Genomic DNA, 18,376 nt, shown 5'->3' with positions numbered 1-18,376 from the left:
CAGACTGTCTGGACACTGCTGAAATTTGGAAGAGTGATCTGGTACCCAAATGGAAGGCTCACTCATTCAGCTCTCTTTCAATTTCTGTTCTATATAAACTGAAGCCTTGTACAGCTGGGGATTGAGAAATTATAGTGTATTAAAGGTTTGAAGGTCTTGCCTCCTTTTACTTGTTCATACAGTAAGAAATAAATGAGGAATCATTTACTTTCTATTTTGAATTTTAGTGTCAAGAATAACATGCCTGGAAAGTACTGCAGCTTGTTGTGCCTTACATAATGAGTAATGTTTGTCATTTTATTTTACTTTTTGTTAGGGATTCTTTTTCAAGTTTTAGGTACAGGGATTACATGTACAGGTTTGTTACATGGGTATGTTGCATGATGCTGAGGTTTAGTGTGCAATTGATCTTGTCACCTGGGTAGTGAGCATGATACTCAACAGGTAGTTTTTCACCTCTAGCCCCTCCCTCCCTTCTCCCTCTTCTCGTAGTCCGCAGTATCTGTTGTTCCCATCTTTATGTTCATGTGTACTATGTGTTTAGCTCCCACTTACAAGTGAGAACATGCAGTATTTGATTTTCTGTTACTTTAATTTACTTAGGATAATGGCTTCCAGCTGCATCCGTATTGCTGCAAAGGATGTGATTTTGTTCTTTTTTATGGCTGTGTAGTATTCCATGGTGGATGTGTGGAAATCTTTAAACATTTATGAAATGAAACAGTAGAATGAGCCCTATCAATCAACTACAGTAAGTAGGATCGATTCCCATTTTATTTCGTCTTTGCCTGACCTATAATTTTCCCTTTTCACTGGGGCACTTCCAAAAGAAACTCTGGATGTATTATCCTTTTCCATCTATAAATGCTTTAATATTTAATATGAATCTTTTTTCTTTCTTTTTTTTTTTTTTTTTGGAGACAAGTCTTGCTCTGTCACCAGGGCTGGAGTGCAGCGTTGCAATCTCAGCTCACTGCACCCTCTACCTCCCAGGTTCAAGTGATTCTCCTGCCTCAGCCTCCTGAGTAGCTGGGATTACAGGTGCGCGCCACCACACCCGGCTAGTTTTTGGTACTTGTAGTAGAAATGGGGTTTCGCCATGTTGGCCAGGCTGGTCTCAAACTCTCAAACTCAGGTGATCCACCCGCCTCAGACTCCCAAAGTGCTAAGATTACAGACATGAGCCACCATGCCTGGGCGTTAATGTGAATCTTTAATAGAGAAAGATTTTTTAAACAATTGCAATACTTTGTATTATGATCTGATATCCAGTTTGTACTTAGTTTTTTTCTGTCTTGTAAATGTCTTTTAAAAATACATTTTTTTCACATTAGAATCCAAAAAGATTCACAAATTGCAAGTGGCTGAAATGCCTTATCATCTGTTACGCTAATAGTTTCTCCACTAACTAAAAAAAAGAAAAAATTGGTAGTTTTAGATTTACAGAAAAATTGCAAAGATGCTACAAAGAATTCCCAGTTTTCTCATATTACTAACATCTTATGTTAGTATGATACTGTGGTAGGAAAATGAAAAGGCAAGCTAATAATTGAGATTAGTTGCAAAGTCATATATCTAATAAAGGACTTGTATCCAGAATATATAAGGAACTCTTATGACACAGTAAGACAAGCAATCCAATGTAAAAATAGGAGTACAAAATTAGTGGAAAAATTCTAGGTTTATTCTCAGGGCTACACCATGGGCAAGAGATTTAAATAGACATTTTACCAAAAAAAAATAAACATATTGCTAATAGCCATATGAAAACATACTCAACATCATTAGTCATTAGATAAATATGTCCAGTGAGATATCACATCACACTAGTAGAATGGCTATTAACAGAAAGGCAATAAAAGGTGTAGAGAAACTGGAACCCTAATACATTACTGATGGAAATATAAATGTCACAGCCATAGTTTAGAGGTTAAATGTCTAAAGTGGGTTTCACTGGGCTACAGTCAAGGTGTTGGCAGGTAGAGTGATTTTAAATACTGTCCTTCAAAAATTCTTATCTACCTGGAACCTCAGCATGTGAGCTAAGTTAGAAATAGGGTCTTCGTAGGTATAATTGAGTTCATACTGATTTAGAGTGGGTCCTAAATGTAATGAATAGTGTCCTTATAAGAAGAGGAAAGGAAACAGACACATCACAAAGACCATGTGAAGATGGAGGTAGGCTGCCCCAAGCCTGGGGCCACCGAAGCTGGAAGGGGCAAGGAAACATTTTTTCCTAGAGTTTAGAGAACGTGGCCCTGCTGACAGCTTGATTTTGGACTTCTAGCCTCCTGTACTATAAGGGAATAAGTTTGTTGCTTCAAGCCACTGAGTTTGTGGTAATTTTTAAAGATAGCCTAGGATACTAATACAGCAGGATTGTGTTTCTCCTAGAGGCCCTTGAGGAGAATCCGTTTCCTTGGCTCTTCCAGCTTCTACAGACAACCTGCATTCCTTAGCTTCTGGCTCTTCCTTCATGTTCAAAGCCAGCCATAGAGCATCTTAAAATCTTTTTCGTCTGAATCGTATTCTGTTGTCATATCTCCTCTGTTTATTAAGGACTTACGTGATTATATTAGGCCTGTCTGGATAATCATGGTTGATCTTCACATCTCAAGGTCTTAATCACATCTGCAAAGTCTGTTCTTCCATGTAAAGTAACATATTCAAGATTCCTGGGATTATGACATGTACATCCTTTGGTTGGGGGTGGGGGGCATTATTGTACCTACCACAGGCAGTTTCTTTAAAAGCTAAACATATTTGTCATACAACCTAGCAATCCCACTTCTAGTTATCTACCAGAAAAGAAAACTAAGGCATATGTCCACACACAGACTTATGCAATATTCATAGTAGCATTATAATAGCCAAGATGTACATACAGCCCAAATATCCATCAACTGGTGAATGAATAGACAAAATGTGGTATAAACTATACCAAAATAGAATACTATTCAGTAATAAAAAGACCAAACTGCTGACATGTATTAAAACACAGGTGAACATCAAAAGTATGCCACATTAAAAAAGCCTAGTGCAAAAGATCACTTTTCTTGTGTGCTTCCATTTATATTAAATGTCTAGTAAAGACATTTGTAAAAAGAGAAAGTAGATTTAGTGGCTGTTTAGGGGTAGGTAAGGGAATTGATTGCAGATGCACCTAAGGAATTTTGAGACTGTAATGAGAATGTTCCGAAACTGAATTGCAGTGACAGTTGCACAGCTTTATAGTAAAAAAATCACTGAACTGTGCATTTAAACCATGGTTTTTATGGTATATAAATTATACCTCAAGAAAGCTGCTTAAGAAAAAAAAAATGAGGGGGATTTAAGAAAGAGGGAGTTCATACACCTAAATGTAAAACATCTAGAAGAAAACAAACTCTTTGTGATCTTGAGTTAGGCATATTTCTTGAATACAACTCAGAAATACAATCCATGAAATAAATTTGTCAAAATGTAAAACTCTCCCAAAAACAATAAGAAAATGAAAAAAGCCATAGACTGGTAAAAATTCTTTGCAACATACATAACTTACAAATGACAAGTATCCATAATACACCCAAAACTCAAGAAAAACCAGTTTTTAAAAAATTGACAAAAGATCTGAACTGATAGTTTATCAAAGATGATACATGAATGGCAAAGAAATACATGAAAAGATGCTCACTTCATTTATTATTTAGAGGCATGCAAATTAAAAACCACAATAAGTTGTCACTATATACCTGTTAGAATAGCATAAATTTTAAAAGTTAATGCCAAATGCTGATGAAGATGCAAACCAGCTGGAACTCTTATGCACTTAAGACCCAGCATTCCCACTCCTAGGTATTTACTAAGAGAAATAAGAACTTATGTTCATACCAAAACCTATATGTAAATGTTTATAGGAATTTTACTCATGATCTCCAAAAATTATAAATAGCCGCCCTTCAACAAGAGGATAAATTTACAGTACATCCACATAATGGACTACCATTCAGCATTAACAAGGAATGAGCTATTGATATGCACAACACTGTGGTGAGTCTCTGACATTATGTTAAATGAAAGAAACCAAACAAGCAGATATGTGTTTTGTGATTCCGTTTATGTGACATTCTTGAAAAGGGAAAACTATGGGGAACAGAAAAGAGATTAGGGGCTGCCTGGGAGTTGAACTTTAAAGGGTCATGTGGGAGATTTTGGGAGTAATTAAATTATTGTATGTTTTGGTAAGGGTTACATGATTATTTGTAAAAGCTCAGAACTATACACCACAAAGATAAATTTAGTTTTATGTAAGCTTTAAAAAGTTTTCTTTCCAAAAGCCAAGGGATCAATCAAAATTGATCCCCATAAAAGGCAGGAAAATGAAGAACAGTTATTACTTGGTACAAATAGAAAATGGCAAGCTGATGGACTTGAATCAACTAAATCAGTAATTCAATAATTACATTAAATCTTTTTTTGAACAGTCTTGCTCTGTGACTCAGGCTGGAGTGCAGTGGTGCGATCTCGGCTCACTGCAACCTCTGCCGTTGGGTTCAAGCAATTCTGCTTCAGCCTCTCGAGTAGCTGGGACTAAAGGCACGCGCCACCACACCTGGCTAATTTTTTGTGTTTTTAGTAGACAGGGTTTCACGATGTTGGCCAGGCCGGTGTTGAACTCCTTGCTTCAAGTGATCCACCCAAGTCAACCTTCCAAAGTGCTGGGATTACAGGTGTGAGCCTCTGTGCCTGGCCCATTAATTTTTAACAGACCAGATATTCCAATTGTCAGATTAAAGGAATAAGATCCAACTATATGCTATTTACATGACACACACTTTAAAGACACAAGAAAATTAAAAAAAAAAAAAAAAAAAAGGTAAAAGAACATGAAACTTTGATTGGAAGGAAGCTGTAAGGCCAGGCCTGATGGCTCATCCCTGTAATACCAGCACTTTGGGAGGCTGAGGCAGGTGGATTGCTTGAGTTCAGGAGTTCAAGACCAGCCTAAGCAGCATGGTGAAATCCTGTCTCTACCAAAGATACAAAAAAATAATAATAATTAGCTGGAAGTGGTGGCATGCATTTGTGGTCTCAGCTACTTGGAAGGCTGAGGCACGAGGATCCCCTGAGCCCGGAAGGCAGAGGTTGCAGCGAGCCAAGATTGTGGTACTGCACTCTAGCCTGGGCAACAGAGTTGAGACCCCCATCTCAAAAAAAAAAAAAGAAAAGAAAACTGTGTGTATTGATGAACAAAGTAGACTTTAAAACAAGGAGTATTGCCAGCAAAAAGGAGGGATATTTCAAAATGATCAAAGGGTCATATTATCTACAGTAGTCCTAAATGTTTATGCCCTTCCTAACATAGTTTGAAAATACCTGAAACTTTCTATTTATTGATTGAATGAAACAGCAAAAAGGAAGAAACACTTCCAAACTTTCTTTGAGGCCAACATAACCCTGATACGAAAATGTATCAAGAATATTACAAGGGCTAGGTGCAGTGGCTCACACCTATAATCCCAACACTTTGGGAGGCCAGGGTGGGCGAGCCTATCTCTTGAGGCCGTAAGTTCAAGACCAGCCTGGCCAACATGGTGAAACCCTGTCTCTACAAAAAATACAAAAATTAGTTAGGAATGGTGGCACATGCTTGTAATGACAGCTACTTAGGAGGCTGAGGCAGGAAGATTGCTTGAACCCAAGAGGTGGAGGCTGCAATAAGCTGAGATTGCACCGCTACACTCTAGCCTGGGCAACAGAGGGAAACACCATCTCAAAAAAGAAAGAAAGAAAGAAAGTGTGACAGGGTAAGCCTTTTTGAGATACCATTTGAACAAAGACTTGAAGGAGTTAACATATTCTGCAGCCAAGGATGGAGAGGCCATCAATTGACAGGAAATACTGCAAGCAAAGCAGATTTTGGAACAAAGATTTGAAATTGTTTGCAGTATGTTCACTTTGAAGTGTCTGCTGGGGATGGCTTGGATCTAGGAGTGTAGAGTTCAGGAGTGAACTATAGGCTAGAGACAGAAATTTGGAAATTTGGCAGCATTAAAGCCACAGAACTACAAGATTGAGTGAGATCAAGAGAATAAGTATAGAGAAGATAACCAAATGCGCCGATATACGAGGCCCTCATAAAATTGGTTCTTTTTCAGCTTCCACGTTTGTACACAAGCACACTTGATGTTTTAGCCATATCAAACTGACTAGTTTTCGGACTACATCATTGCTATTTTGTTCATGTTTTATTAGACTGCGTCTATTGCCCTTCCACAGGATAAGCTATCATTCTTCAAAATGTTTCCCATTGTCACCTTCATTCTGGTATTATTTTTGTACTATATGTACATACAGTGTTAGTAGCACATTGTATATACCTGTCTTTCCTACCAAATGTAAACAAACACCTTTGCATTCCAGATGCATAAGACAGATATTCAAATATTTATTGAAATAGAATTGACTTATGCTTTAAATAGGCAACTCTATTATGTTTGTAAGAACTTTAGAAAAATTTAGATTCACAGAATTCTTAAAATCTCCATTAGATTAGTTTTTTAATAGAGACTTTAGACTTTCTTTTAACTTAATTTTTTATAGCCTATTTTAACTAAAAGCTTTTTGGTTGTTTACATTCAAGTAATATTATCGTTTTCTTGACATGTCTGCATATCCGTTACATATGCTTATGCCTTTTTTTTTTTAACTACATGTTCCTTGCTAACTTATATTTACAAGTTGATTATATTACTTTGATATATTTAGAAAATCCACGTCTTAAAATAATTTGGAGCTAAGTGATCAGGATTACAGAAGTATTCCATTTCAGTCAGACATATCATGTTAATGAGAGTTAAACTATATTTGAAGCTTAGTTTTGCTGACAAGGTTACATTAAGTGAACATTTTGAAATTGTTCTAGCATATTTTTTCTTGCAAAAATCAAATTCTCTAAAACAGCTTAATTTTTCCAACAGCTACCAAACAATATTTATATCTCAAATTTGTCTAAAGCGTGTGTGTATGTATATACACATGCACACGTATATATACGCGCATAGAAAAATATGGGAAGACTATCAACAAACTTATTTCTGGCCATGTTATGGCAGGATATTTTCCCTTTCTACGTCATTTCTATGGTGTGCCTTTTTAAAAAAACAAAAAAAGACATGTATTATTTTAATTAGTTAGGGAAAGATTAAGCTGCCTATTCCCTAATGGTTCAATATTGTTTTCTGTATTTAGACTTTATCTGGCCACCCTGATGGAAACTTTTTTTAGTAGCTAACTTTTATTAGACTCAATCTAGCACAGTGCACTATAACCACTTTTTCTTCTTGTACGAAGTCAAGAAATACCTGGTATTATTCTTTCAAAATTGTAAATGTGCTTGAAGCCTAGTTATTATTAGCTACAGATGATTCCTAAAATTTTTAAAACCTCAAGTTCTTTCATTTATACTTTAGAAGCTTGACTTTATGGGTTCTTAAGTTACTATTATTATTCATACTTAAACTTCATAATGTAATTTTAAATCACTTTTTAAATACTAAGACTCTTTTTTTAGTGATGTGCTCTAAATTAATATAAACTATATGTAAAAAAAATTACACCCAACTTGTGGCACTGTGGTAAGTTAAACAGCAGACAATGTAGGTAAGATGTGATCCCTGTCAGCTACAGCATTTTTAAAGGATCCTGTATTTTGGCCAGGCACAATGGCTCATACTTGTAGGCCCAGCACTTTGGGAAGCCGAAGTGGGCGGATCACTTGAGCTCAGGAACTGTAGACCAGCCTGGGCAACATGGTGAAACCCTGTCTCTGCAAAAATTCAAAAATTAGCTGGGCGTGGTGGCATGTGCCTGTATTCTCAGCTGCTTGCCAGGCTGAGGTGGGAAGATCACGTGAGCCTGAGAAGTGGAGGACGCAGTGACCTGTGATTATGCCACTGCACTCCAGCCTGGGCAACAGAGCAAAACCCTGTCTCAAAAAAAGAAAAATAAAGGATCCTATAGTTTACAGAATTACAGTATCCCCAGAATTTTTTTTTTTTTTTTTTGAGACGAAGTCTTGCTTTGTCGCCCAGGCTGGAGTGCAGTGGCACGATCTCAGCTCACTGCAACCTCCGCCTCCCAGGTTCAAGTGATGCTTCTGCCTCAGCCTTCCGAGTAGCTGTGACTACAGGCGCATGCCACCACACTGGGCTAATTTTTGTAGTTTTAGTAGAGACAGGGTTTCACCATATTGGCCAGGCTGATCTCAAACTCTCGACCTTGTGATCTGCCCTCCTTGGCCTCCCTTTTTTTTTTTTTTTTTTTTTTAACGTGAATGGTAGATAGTGGGGAAAGTGAGCCCGGTAGATTTTAGTCAGAAAAGTGTTATGAAGAGGGGAAATTCTGTCAATGAGATGTAATCTACTTAAAGAAAACATGAATTTCCTACAGGGAATTCATTATAGTTGTCAAATATTTGGGATAAGAAAAGGCTATGTGGCTAAAAGTTGGAAGAGACTATAACAAGAAAATCTCTATTTTTTTATTTTTATTTATTTAACCTCTATGGTGCTGAGGGGTTTTTTAAATATATAAATCTCTTACCCTTTTACTAACATGTTTGTTTATTTAATCTGTGTGGTTGCTAAGAAACTATGTTCAGATTTTAGGAAGACATACAAGACATGCAAAGATCGCTGGTTGCAACAAATAATACAGATTAGTGGTATAAAAATTAAATAATCAAGGCAGGACCGCTAAATGAGCTAAGCCTTTCAAAACTGCTAAGTATGGCAGGAAGAATGCTTTATGCTGTCTTTTGTGTTCTTCATACAGACTACTTAAATAGGGGGTAAAGTCTCCTGTTTTTGCCTAACTCCTTAGCAAGCAGAATGTTCTCCAAACTGGGCATTATGGAGTAATACATCTTAGAGAACTTTGTACTATCAGATAAAATATTATATCATATTCCTCTCTATCCAGATAAATCAACTTTAGAAATTTCTTTTTTTATCTGTAATTGTTGCTGTTTTTTGTTTTGTTTTTGAGACAGTCTGTTACCCAGGCTGGAATGCAGTGGTACACAATCAGCTTACTGCAGCCTCGACCTCCCAGGGTCAAGCAATCTTCTCACTTCAGTCTTCTAAGTAGCTGGGACCTTAGGTGCAAGCCACCACACCTGGTTAACTTTTTAAAAAAAATTTCTGATAAAGTTTTGCTATATTGCCCAGATTGGTCTTGAACTCCAGGGCTCAAAGGATCCTCTTACCTCGGCCTCCCAAAATGCTGGGATTACAGACCTTTATGCCCAGCTGTTTTTTTTTTTTTTTTTTTTTTTTTTTTTTTTTTTTTTTGGTTTTTTTTTTTTTTTTTTTTTCTTTTTAATCTGAATTTTAACATTTCAAAATACAGTTTTTAAAATTACAATTTCTGGACCGGGCACAGTGACTCATGCCTGTAATCCCAGCACTTTGGGAAGCCAAGGCAGGCAGATCACCTGAGGTCGGGAGTTCAAGACCAGCCTGACCAACATGGAGAAACCCCATCTCTACTGAAAATACAAAATTAACTGGGCATGGTGGCACATGCCTGTGACCCTAGCTACTAGGGAGGCTGAGGCAGGAGAATCACTTGAACCTGGGAGGTGGAGGTTGCAGTGAGCCGAGATCGCACCATTGCACTCTAGCCTGGGCAACAAGAGCAAAACTGTGTCTCGAAAAAAAAAAGAATTACAATTTCTACTACACATTAGAATCCTTTCAAGCATGTTTCTGTATATGTTAACAAAAGTCCGTTGTGTTTTTTTGTTTTGTTTTGTTTGTTTTGAGACGGAGTCTCAACCTGTCACCCAGGCTGGAGTGCAGTGGCGCCATCTTGGCCCACTGCATGCTCTGCCTCCCGGGTTCATGCCATTCTCCTGCCTCAGCCTCCTGAGTAGCCAGGACGACAGGCGTCCACCACCACGCCCAGCTAATTGTTTTTGTATTTTCAGTAGAGATGGAGTTTCACCGTATTAGCCAGGATGGTTTCGATCTCCTGACTGCGTGAGCCACTGCGCCCCGCCCAGCAAAAGTCCGTTGTTAAATATGGTTGAAATGTGCTTTTTCTCCACAAAACAATATACTACAGTATCTTTTTTGGGCAAATAATACAGATGGAGTAAGAAAATTGTAGAATGCTGTCAGGTTTGCCTTATCACATTTGATCCGCCTTTAATAGTAGTGAAGTTCACTTCAGCTATTAAAAATTGTTTATGGCTCTGCAGGCAAAACAACTTTGATTCTTTGTTAAAAGTTAGAACTGAAAACTTTTTAGCTTTAATCTTCTTTTCCATGGAACCAATTGTTTAGATTACAGGTGGTTTCTTAGAATGCTCCTTTTATTAGTCCTTTCTCACGCTGCTAATAAAGACATACCTGAGACTGGGTAGTTTATAAAGGAAAGAGGTTTACTTGACTCACAGTTCCGCAAGGATGGGGAGGTCTCAGGAAACCTATAATCATTTTGGAAGGGGAAGCAAACACATCAGTCTTCATGTGGTGGCAGGAAGGAGAAATGAGAGCGAAGCGAAGGAAAGGTTCTTTATAAAACCAGATTTTGTGAGAACTCACTATCATGAGAACAGCATGAAGGCAACTGCCCCCATGATTCACCGGGTCTGTCCCATGAAGTGGGAATTATGGGAGCTACAAGATGAAATTTGGATGGGGACACAGCCAAACCATATCACTCCTGTTGCTTTCTTAATGGATAGTTTTCATACTGGGGTGGTTTTCAAAATGTGGATTCCTTTGTTTCGTTCCAGCAACTCTGGTTCTGAGAATGGGGTATGGGTGTCCAGGAATGTGAATTTTGAGTATCGCCTCTGTGACTCTGATGTAGGTAGTTCATAGACCACGGTTTTCAATGAATAGAATGTGCATGGTATTGCATACTTCCATTGTTTTCTTAGAATAAATTACTAGAAGTAAGATACTTGGACAAAGGAACTGTAATGTTATCAGAAATAGGTATATCTAAATTTTTCTGAACTATAAACTACAAGGAAAATTTTGACACTTGTAGAATGTTATTCTAGCCTTTGTAGTAGTTGTTGTGTGCCATATTTGTCCCTAAATGTGCGTAATTGTATGAAAGCTATGAGTAGAATTTGTATTGAATGATGTCAAAATTTGCTTATAAATGGTAATTTGCTTATAAATCAAGTCTGAAAGAGTTGGATTTATCAATCATGTAAAAAAGACTTGGTTCCCCTTTCATATGTTCATATTAAAAATGAGGCTAATTATGTTTTATTGAGTACATTTTGATTTGTTCCAGTAGCCGGATCGAGCTGGGAGATGTGACACCACACAATATTAAACAGTTGAAAAGACTGAATCAGGTCATCTTTCCAGTCAGCTACAATGACAAGTTCTACAAGGATGTGCTGGAGGTTGGCGAGCTAGCAAAACTTGGTATTACATGGTTTTTTTTTTTTTCCTCCCTTCTTTTCCTTCTTTCTGTTCTTGAGCCGTATTTTTTAGAGAGCAGAAAGAGTTAACTAATTTAGTTTGCTTATTTTGTAAGTGAGGAAATGGGAGTGGTCTAGGTTGGGAGAAAAATCTCAGAAATCAGTTGAATAAAATAGTTGAATTTTAAAAAGAAATGCTTAATGTTCTTATTTAGTGTATGCCTGTGTGTTTTCACTTTTTAAGCTATACTGGAGGAGGCTTAAACTTCCTAAATTGGCATAAGAGCTTTGAGGTCATTGATATTCATGAGATAGTTCATGAAATTTAATGTTGATAGGAACAATGTAGTCCTTTAAAAGGGAAAAAGATTAAATAAAATGTGTTACTCTGTCTGTTCAACATTGTATCTTTATTTTTTCCTTGGCAGCCTATTTCAATGATATTGCTGTAGGTGCGGTATGCTGTAGGGTGGATCACTCACAGAATCAGAAGAGACTTTACATCATGACACTAGGATGTCTGGCACCTTACCGAAGGCTAGGAATAGGTAAAAAATTGTGGTTTTTTTTACTTTTTCAGAGAGGCATAAACATATTCTTTGTTAATGTGTCTGACCTAGTAAGTTAATTTGGGTCTTTTTAAGGAATACTGAGAAAGGGTTACTGAATTATGTAAAATATGGTGAGAAATAACTAATGTTTATTAACATAATTCTGCTGGAATCCCTACATAGATTTGCTATTTACGTCCCCTTCTGCTTTTTCTGTTTTTCTTCTACCTGGAAGTGCTTGTTTAAAAAGGTTAGTCTTCTGTTAACATAAGTTTTAAACATATGTAGCTATTGTAGAGAGAGAACACAACTTTGGAAAATAAGAATATCTAGTCTATACCTCATAAATTCTATTAGGACCCAATAAGTAGTTCAGATGGCAGGTGGATAGATACATAATTTAAAGGTTGATTTATGAAGTCACGTGTTATTTGTTTTATTAACAGGAACTAAAATGTTAAATCATGTCTTAAACATCTGTGAAAAAGATGGTACTTTTGACAACATTTATCTGTAAGTAAATTAATATTTTATGTTCTTATCAAAGGGGTTTAATAAGTTGGCAGGAGAAATCTTGACTAGAAACTTTAAAATCTGGTCACTTATTGTGCCTTTGGAAACACTGTGGAAGTAGTTGTTACAAAGTATTCGAGTAGTTGTTGTGTTTAGTTTTGTTTTATTAATAATAGTAGATTAGGGACCTGAGATAGAACACATTGCTTTATTATATTAGGATGAGAGCTCCAAAATCATAGGGAAGAAATCAGGATTAAAACTCAGGCCTTGGCCAGGCGCAGTGGCTCACACCTGTAATCCCAGCACTTTGGGAGTCCGAGGCAGGCGGATCACAAGGTCGGGAGATAGAGACCATCCTGGCTAACATGGCGAAACCCCGTCTCTACTAAAAATATTTAAAAAATTAGCTGGGCATAGTGGCGGCCGCCCATGTCACAGCTACTCGGGAGATTGAGGCAGGAGAATGGCGTGAACCCGGGAGGCGGAGCTTGCAGTGAGCTGAGATCATGCCACTGCACTCCAGCCTGGGAGACAGAGCGAGACTGCATCTCAAAAAAAAAAAAAACTCAAGTCTTCAGAATTCAAAACCATTAATACTACTTTTCTCGTGCATAACCTTGTGTGTTTTGTTCAAGGCTATGTTGGATAGCCTTGAACATTGTAGTAGATCATTTGTAGTAGAGTTTAATAATCAAAATCATAGATTACCTAGCTGAGATTATACTTGAATCTCAAGAGGCTGTACATAAAGAGCTATGACTAAGATCACAGTCATGGATGTTCATAATTTAGTTTGGCTGTGTGAGATGCTGAATTATACAGTGTTATTTTTGGGAGTAATTGAGAAAGCTTGCATTAATTTTTAAAACATACCATGTTTTTTATCAATCAGAAGGAAGATATATCTTCAAGCTTTGGGACCCTAGTTTTTTATTTTTCATCATTTTTTTCTGTGTGTTAATAGGGCCTTTTAATAATTTATCCTCTTAAAATCAAAAAATTTTGATAGCTTTGGTACTTTTCCATTTGTTGACTATAAGAATAAACACTGTGAGCCTTCTAATCTTAACCAGCTGTCTTACAAATGTAAAAATTAGATTAAAAGTGTAAAATTGGGCCAGGCGCAGTGGCTCACGCCTGTAATCCCAGCACTTTGGGAGGCCAAGGCCAGGCGGATCATGAAGTCAGGATATCGAGACCATCCTGGCTAACACGGTGAAACCCCATCTCTACTAAAAAATAGAAAAATTAGCTGGGCTTGGTGGTGGGCGCCTGTAGTCCCAGCTACACGGGAGGCCGAGGCAGGAGAATGGCATGAACCTGGGAGGTGGAGCTTGCAGTGAGCCAAAATCACGCCACCACACTCCAGCCTGGGCGACACAGAGAGACTCCGTCTCAAAAAAAAAGTGTAAAATTGTCATCAAAAGCTTTTAGGTAAGCATGCCTAATCTTTGTTGATTAGTGGTAATTGTAAAGAGAATGTAACAAATGTGCAGCATTCTAGCTCCAACCAATTTGGAGCTATCTGTGGAGAATGCTTAAAACTTGATGAAACCTTAATTTTAATTTTTTTCTGATACTCTCTTATACCTCAGGCATGTCCAGATCAGCAACGAGTCGGCAATTGACTTCTACAGGAAGTTTGGCTTTGAGATTATTGAGACAAAGAAGAACTACTATAAGAGGATAGAGCCTGCAGATGCTCATGTGCTGCAGAAAAACCTCAAAGTTCCTTCTGGTCAGAATGCAGATGTGCAAAAGACAGACAACTGAACAAATTACAAATGAACTTTCTTGCACTTGCTTGTCGCCAAATAAAAGAGAGGCCCATTGATACCCCCTCCCCCAACACTTTTCTTTTAAAGCTTTTCTCCTTCCTTGTTCTTGTTTTTCCTTCTTCCTTTCCTTTTCTCTAAGAGTTATAATACTTTGAAGGACTTTAAAAAAATAATCATGTTTGAATTGTTTTCTCTTATTTTTGTGAGGTGGTTTGAAGGAAGGAGAAGGTAGATCTGTTTAATTTTGCAGTTAAAGCTAGATGGTCCTAAAAATTTAATTGTCAAATTTCAAATTTAATGTCCTGCTTTCACATTGAAGGGCAGAGCCTACAAAACATTGTATATTTCAAAAGACAGAAAGAAGCAGCAGCAATATCTTGTTCTCTAATGCATAGACTAGTTGAGTGTGTTTGTGGTACTTTGGGTTTTTTAAGACTGGGATACTAATCCCTAGACGTTGCCTTCACTCCACCTTTAGTCCTTCTGAGCACTCTCTCGGGAGTTGAACATCGTTATCCTTGTAAGAAATACTAAGCTTTTTTTGATTTTTAAGCAATTATATCTTCTCTTCTTGCTGGTGGGTGGGGCAGTTTGGTTTAGTGTTATACTTTGGTCTAAGTATTTGAGTTAAACTGCTTTTTTGCTAATGAGTGGGCTGGTTGTTAGCAGGTTTGTTTTTCCTGCTGTTGATTGTTACTAGTGGCATTAACTTTTAGAATGTGGGCTGGTGAGATTAATTTTTTTTTAATATCCCAGCTAGAGATATGGCCTTTAACTGACCTAAAGAGGTGTGTTGTGATTTAATTTTTTCCCCTGTTCCTTTTTCTTCAGTAAACCCGACAATAGTCTAACCTTAAAAATTGAGTTGATGTCCTTATAGGTCACTACCCCTAAATAAACCTGAAGCAGGTGTTTTCTCTTGGACATATTAAAAAGTACCTAAAAAGAAGCTTAGATGGACTGTGACACAATAAATTCAATTAATGTCATCTAATACCAGCTGTTAAAAGTGTGGCCACTGAGCATTTGATTTTATAGGAAAAAATAGACAGTATTTTTCAGAATAACATAGCTGTGCTATTGCATATCTGTTGGAGAACATCCCAGATTTGCTTATACTCAGTGCCTATGATATTGAGTTTAAGGATTTGAGGCAGGGGTAATTATTAAACATATTGCTTCTATTCTTGGAAAAGTAGAAGTGTAAAATGTTAATAATACAAATGTCACTGTGACCTCCTCCACTGAGAGGACTGGTTTATGCCAGATCATTTTCTGGCACATAGGGAGTGGCTTTGACAGGTTGATAACTTTGTAAGATGGGAGACATCTGAAATATTCATGTTTTCCTCTTATAGTCCCATCTCCACTATTTAGAAATGTTCTCAGACTTTGAAATAATGCACAGGGCTTGAGCTTTCTGTCATTTGACTTTGAAAGGAAGTTTCATTCATATTTATCCTCTTGTGTAAAATTCTAGTATAAAGTCTCATCTCCAAATATGTTAAATGACAAAATTATTTTATAAAATGTTTATGCACACTTTATCACCTTAAGTTTTTATTTGAGAATGTGAAAGTACAAGGTGCAGTAGACTTCAACAATCTTGAGTGCCAAGAATAATACAGAAAAAGAAGAGAGTTGATGAATGCGTTTATAGGTTTCTAATCTTAAGATGGTAAAAATGTAGAAAGACCTTGCTGGTTTTTTGAGAGTATTCGTTTCTTAAAACAATCCAAATCTAAGCTTAGAAGAAAAGTTTAGCATTAAGCTCATTTATCTTCATGGATAAGCTTCAGCTTGCTCTTGGCAAGAGAAGAGTGCTTGAGTTACAGAAGGCATAATTAGTTTGAAGAATGCAGCAGCCTTTTTGTAAACTTCCCAGATATCAAAATCAACTTTGATATATAAATGGTTTTCTGAGATGACACTGCCTCTATTTCTATAACCATTTCACCTGGACTATCTAATCAGTCCTATGAATGTATCCCTAAATGTGGTTATTGAAAACCGAATAGCTGCCTCATGACAAGTATGTGTTATTTAAGGAGGAAAAAAAATTGAATTGTTAAATCTAGTGTGTAGGCTTCTTACCATAATAGAATTTCTTTTATTACATTAGTTAATGACTTAATCTAAATGATAAGGGTTAAAAATGGTTAATTGTCCTACATCAAACTTATGTTAAATAATTCCATCCACTTATGGAGGAGGAGGAGAATGTGGAAGAGGTAAAAAGCTGGGCACAAGTTCATATGCCTATGAGTCAGTAAAGACTGAAGTAATGTCCTATGTTGAGCTGGTTATTTTGATATATGATAATTATCTTTAGAACAATTCTGTTAACTGGAAAATCACAGGATATATCCATCATATTTTTCAGGACAGATAGTTTTTACTGTGGGGCAAATAGGTTAAAATTACACTGTATGGTAGTTGCATTTAGGTTTTAAAGCAAAGAATCTGTAGAGAAATCTATGCAATATATAGTTTGTCCAGATTAGCTTTCGTTTGGGGAATGAAGTTCTGAAATATCTAAAGCAGTTTACTCATCAGTTGAAAAGTCCTCCAAAAAGAGAACTATTGGGAAACCATGGTGTGTGGTGGTGGAAAAGAAAAGCTCCCTCAGTTTTTTGGAGGGAATAACTTAAAAAAAAAATACTTAAATGGCTAAGTTTTCTTGGTGCAGTTAAGAATTAAACTTGTCAATTTTAACATTGCTGTTACATCTGAAATAAACTTATGTGATGTTCTGGTAGTGAGCTGTGATATCTATAAATATCAAAACTGTATTGTTGAATTCTGCAGCCAGCAACTGTACATACTCATTGTGTAGTGTTTCCCTTACTGCTTTTATTTACTTTCACATTTCTTTAAGATCTAATTTTAAAATCATTAAAATAGGCCAGGTGTAATTAAGGCATCCTAATTCAGATCTTCTGTGACTTGCTAGGTACTGCCCAATGCCTACAATTCAGTTCCAGTGAGAGGGAAAAAATAAGATCCAAGGAACTGTCTTGCTGCTATATTCTTAATGTAATTGTTAGAAATACTTGACACTTCAGGCTGCAATCTGTTTAGTAATGTGTATTGGCTACAGATAACATATTCAGGTATTTTGGTTTTTTTCCTTGTAAGGAAGGAGTATAGTAGTTCAATGAGTTGGGAATTGGCTTTTAACCTTTTTCCTGAATATCAAACATGAATTTAATATTTTTTCTTTAACGGAATTAATTCAGTATTTAATATTTCTAGTCAAAATTGTTATAATTAGAGTTTTGCTTTTTTCACTTAAGAAACAATGGGTGATCCTTGTCTAGTGTGTCTTAGTTATTACTGTAGTTTAAAACAAGTATTATCTTCCACAGTTCTGGATCAGGAATCTAGGAGCTGCTTAACTGGATGGTTCTGTCTTGAGATCTCAGAAGGTTGCAGTCAAGCTGTTAGCCAGGACTGTACCATCTTGAAGCTTGACAAGGCTAGAGGAGCCATTTTCAAGATGTCTTGCTCATGTGGCTCTTGGGCTTCAGTTCCTCACTGTGGGTATCATCATGGGGCTGCCTGATGGACAACTGGCATGTGGCTTCCCCCAAAGGTGATACAAGGAAGTGAGCAGAAGCCACACTCTTTTATGATGTAGCCTCAGGTGACATAATTTCTGCCGTATTCCATTAGTCACACAGACCGACCATTGAATCACTCTGGTATAGTGTGGGAGGGGACTACACAAGGATGTGAATACTGGGAGGTGGATGTCATGGGGCCCTCTAGGAGACTGGCTGTCACTGCTCAGAGAAGATACTGGGCTTTGTTGACTCCCAAGGTCAGGGTAGTTTTGGTGAGGTGGTGTTTTATTAGTCTCTAAAAGGAGTAGTTTTCTAAATGAGGGTTAGAAAGCACTGCACTTTACAATTAGGATATAAAAGAAATAGAGAGTGGGCCTAAAGGCTGTGCTCTTGTGATTGGGTTTTCAGTGGGGAAGGGAGACAAGGCTGTCTCAGACTGATGCTGTTCTCACTGAGTGATTTGAATATTTCTGGGAAATTGGATACTACAGTCACAAATAGGAACAGTAAGCCTGTAGAAATTTTTCAGGGAGT

General features: G+C 37.1%; 1 protein-coding gene across 4 annotated transcripts in view; it reads left to right on the top strand.

Moving 5' to 3' along the window:
- NAA50 (N(alpha)-acetyltransferase 50, NatE catalytic subunit) overlaps nucleotides 1-17,038 on the top strand; it is a 29,062-nt gene extending 12,024 nt beyond the window's left edge. For 3 of the 4 annotated variants that reach the window (XM_011966801.1, XM_011966800.1, XM_011966803.1), the window contains 4 exons: nucleotides 11,299-11,435; nucleotides 11,860-11,979; nucleotides 12,429-12,495; nucleotides 14,094-17,038. In XM_011966801.1, coding sequence (XP_011822191.1) covers nucleotides 11,299-11,435; nucleotides 11,860-11,979; nucleotides 12,429-12,495; nucleotides 14,094-14,271 — 502 coding nt within the window. In that variant the 3' untranslated portion in view covers nucleotides 14,272-17,038. The remainder of the gene's footprint in view (nucleotides 1-11,298; nucleotides 11,436-11,859; nucleotides 11,980-12,428; nucleotides 12,496-14,093) is intronic. The other variant, XM_011966802.1, reaches the window with a different exon arrangement.
- Nucleotides 17,039-18,376: the final 1,338 nt, after the last annotated feature.

This window comes from Mandrillus leucophaeus, unplaced genomic scaffold (assembly GCF_000951045.1).
Source record: "Mandrillus leucophaeus isolate KB7577 unplaced genomic scaffold, Mleu.le_1.0 Scaffold775, whole genome shotgun sequence".
Lineage (NCBI taxonomy): Eukaryota > Metazoa > Chordata > Mammalia > Primates > Cercopithecidae > Mandrillus > Mandrillus leucophaeus.
This window is presented reverse-complemented; position numbering and strand designations above follow the sequence as displayed.